This window comes from Berghia stephanieae, unplaced genomic scaffold (assembly GCF_034508935.2).
Source record: "Berghia stephanieae isolate SIO BIC M18660-M18661 unplaced genomic scaffold, UCSD_Bste_1.3 scaffold717, whole genome shotgun sequence".
NCBI lineage: Eukaryota > Metazoa > Mollusca > Gastropoda > Nudibranchia > Aeolidiidae > Berghia > Berghia stephanieae.
The window spans coordinates 15,001-17,564 of NW_027628811.1; the positions used below are offsets into that span (position 1 = coordinate 15,001).

Consider the following 2,564-nt stretch of genomic DNA (forward strand, 5'->3'; position numbering starts at 1 on the left):
GGGATTGTTAATGCTCTTTAATTCATCCTGGCTGAGCATTGAAAACAAAGGTCTCGTTTCCCAACATGATAAGCCGGAATAAACTTTAAAAAAGAAAAGACTGTATTATTTTAAACAGGCTCAAGCTGAAAGACCTCACACATCTTGGAGAAACTCATAAAGTGAGAATTGTCTGGAAGCGTTTTGATTTCAGGCACATGACCATGGCTTTGACACACTTTATCTGTGACACTCTGTCTGTTTTCAAAAATTGTGTACTTGCTTTTGCAACAGCACAGCCACAGATTCTAAAGGCGTATGACAATGATCTGTAATATGTTCAAATTTGGAACCCATTTCTCTTATTTTTTTTAAAACCTGGTACACGAGTTAAAAGCTCGTAAGAAGCTATTATCATTTAAGTGTTCGTTTTACTCATCCACAGTTGATACAAGCAAATTTTGGTCCGACCGCTTGTAAACCTGTACCAAATAATTTTTTTCATTGTTATAAACAAGTTGGAGACATATACCACTTCAAATATCGCCTCGATTCACAAGCCAGTTACAGTGGTGTTGACTTTTCGGCAGTCATTTTGGATAAAGCGTTTAAAATTGTAAGGAGTAATTGGCAGACCTATCCAGTCACGAAAGGTTTGTGCATTCAAATTAATTTCACTTTTCTTTATTTTTCTTTAATTATTCATCATACTTTTATCTTTCCATATTTATATATTTAATCACAAGTGAAGAACAATGTTATTGTCAACATGTGTTTTATATATACATATAGTCCCAGAGACATGGACAGGTTGTATTGGATTTAATTCCTATCTTGTGTCAAACTAGTCCTTGTTTAAAAAAACTAGTAAAGTAAATGTAAAAAGTGAAATTCCATATATACATTCCAAGGGGAAATTTTCTTAGGGTCTATTCCAAGGGAATACCGGAATAACCCATGCAGTGCTGCAAAGTGACCTAGCCAAGGTGACTTGCATTAAGGCCACACAGTGCAAACTTTGTACCTTCCATCATCATCATCATCATCATCATCATCATCGTCGTTGTCGTTGTCGTCATCATCGTAATTGACGACATCATCATCCAAACCACAATGATGAGTAACTGATACAGATGTGTCACAAAAGTTGGCGTAGCGCAAATGGATGGCAAACATTAAAATTAGTAGAGATTAGTTTGTTACTCAGATTCTTTTTATTGACCCTAATTAAGTTTTTTGTTTGTATTTAAATTGATTCTAAAAATTCAGATTTTCATTTTTTATTGGCTTTAATCACACGATATTCAGAGCTCCAGATTTAGACATTTTATAGTTTTGAAAATTGATGGAACGTTAAATATCAATACAACATTGGATCTGTTTACATTATTGAAATCACTTTACTTTTCTTTACTTTTTTAAGATGATGTGCCAGTTCCATAAATGACAATTCCTCATGGCATATTTGGCAGGTTGTCCTCACTCATCGCTTCACAATGTTAATGACTACTTTTTTTTGATATTTCAGACGGGCAACTCCAGTTTCTCACCATCAATGGGGAAACAATGAGTTGGCGAAAGGGAACTCAAACTTATACTGTCAACTCTGGTGAAAAATTGAATATAACTTACAATGTCACTGGAATAAGCCATACAGCCAGCCATCAAATCAGCAATCCAGGGATCGTACAAAACGGAGTTAATTTCTTCTAGTTCAGAGTTTGAAATTAGCTATAATGGATACGATCCTTCAGGAGGCAAGATTTTTGTTTCCTATGTTGCTGACGATTGTGATCAAACCACTGAGGTCGAGGTGAAAGGTAAGCTCAGAATTTGCTTTTCTTTACTGTCTTTCTATCATTTTTTCAAAACATCAAATAGGACATTTTCAAATGTAACCAACCCTCTAAATTGGCACTATGTCAGGGTGAATTGTATTTGTGCTGAATATTGGATTGAAAGTATAAATCACCATAACGACAAAATATTAGTTACTGGTCATGAAAAGATAGGAATTTTATTCATTGTAACAAATGAGAAGGGTTTCACATATGGTTCATAATTTATATTTAGAATTCAGTTTTCTGCATCTTGTTCAAGCCACACTCATACTATTTTAAGATGGTTCCCGAAATGAATTAGTCTCCTTGTTCCACTTATTGTCTCCAGCATATATCGTCAAATATGGATATGTTTATTTCTTGGATTATCTCTCTACATTATCTTCTTACTGGTGGTAAAATGACCGTAAAATGAAGCGTGTGGTAACATACATTGAAACAAACCAGGGTTTAGAGAAGCATTGAATCATATAAATATAATATCTGTAAAGTGTTGAACATTTGATGTTTTTTTTAGAACTGGAAAATTAGATGAAATGTTATTCTGTCACTCAATTGAAAAAGCATTACTTTCATTTTTCCATTTGGCCGGACCTTTTAAAACCTCAAATTAACATGGTTATGTTCAAATATCCTTAAATTGTTATAATAATAATAATAATAATAATAATAATAATAATAATAATAATAATAATAATAATATAATAATAATAATAATAATAATAATAATAAATATAATAATAA

The 2,564-nt window shown here is 32.6% G+C and overlaps 1 protein-coding gene across 3 annotated transcripts in view; it reads left to right on the forward strand.

Annotated features, from left to right (window-relative positions):
• Positions 1-2,259, forward strand: part of LOC144962238 (uncharacterized) — a 16,367-nt gene extending 14,108 nt beyond the window's left edge. For all 3 annotated transcript variants that reach the window (XM_078895146.1, XM_078895145.1, XM_078895148.1), the window contains 2 exons: positions 425-632; positions 1,508-2,259. In XM_078895146.1, coding sequence (XP_078751272.1) covers positions 425-632; positions 1,508-1,692 — 393 coding nt within the window. In that variant the 3' untranslated portion in view covers positions 1,693-2,259. The remainder of the gene's footprint in view (positions 1-424; positions 633-1,507) is intronic.
• Positions 2,260-2,564: the final 305 nt, after the last annotated feature.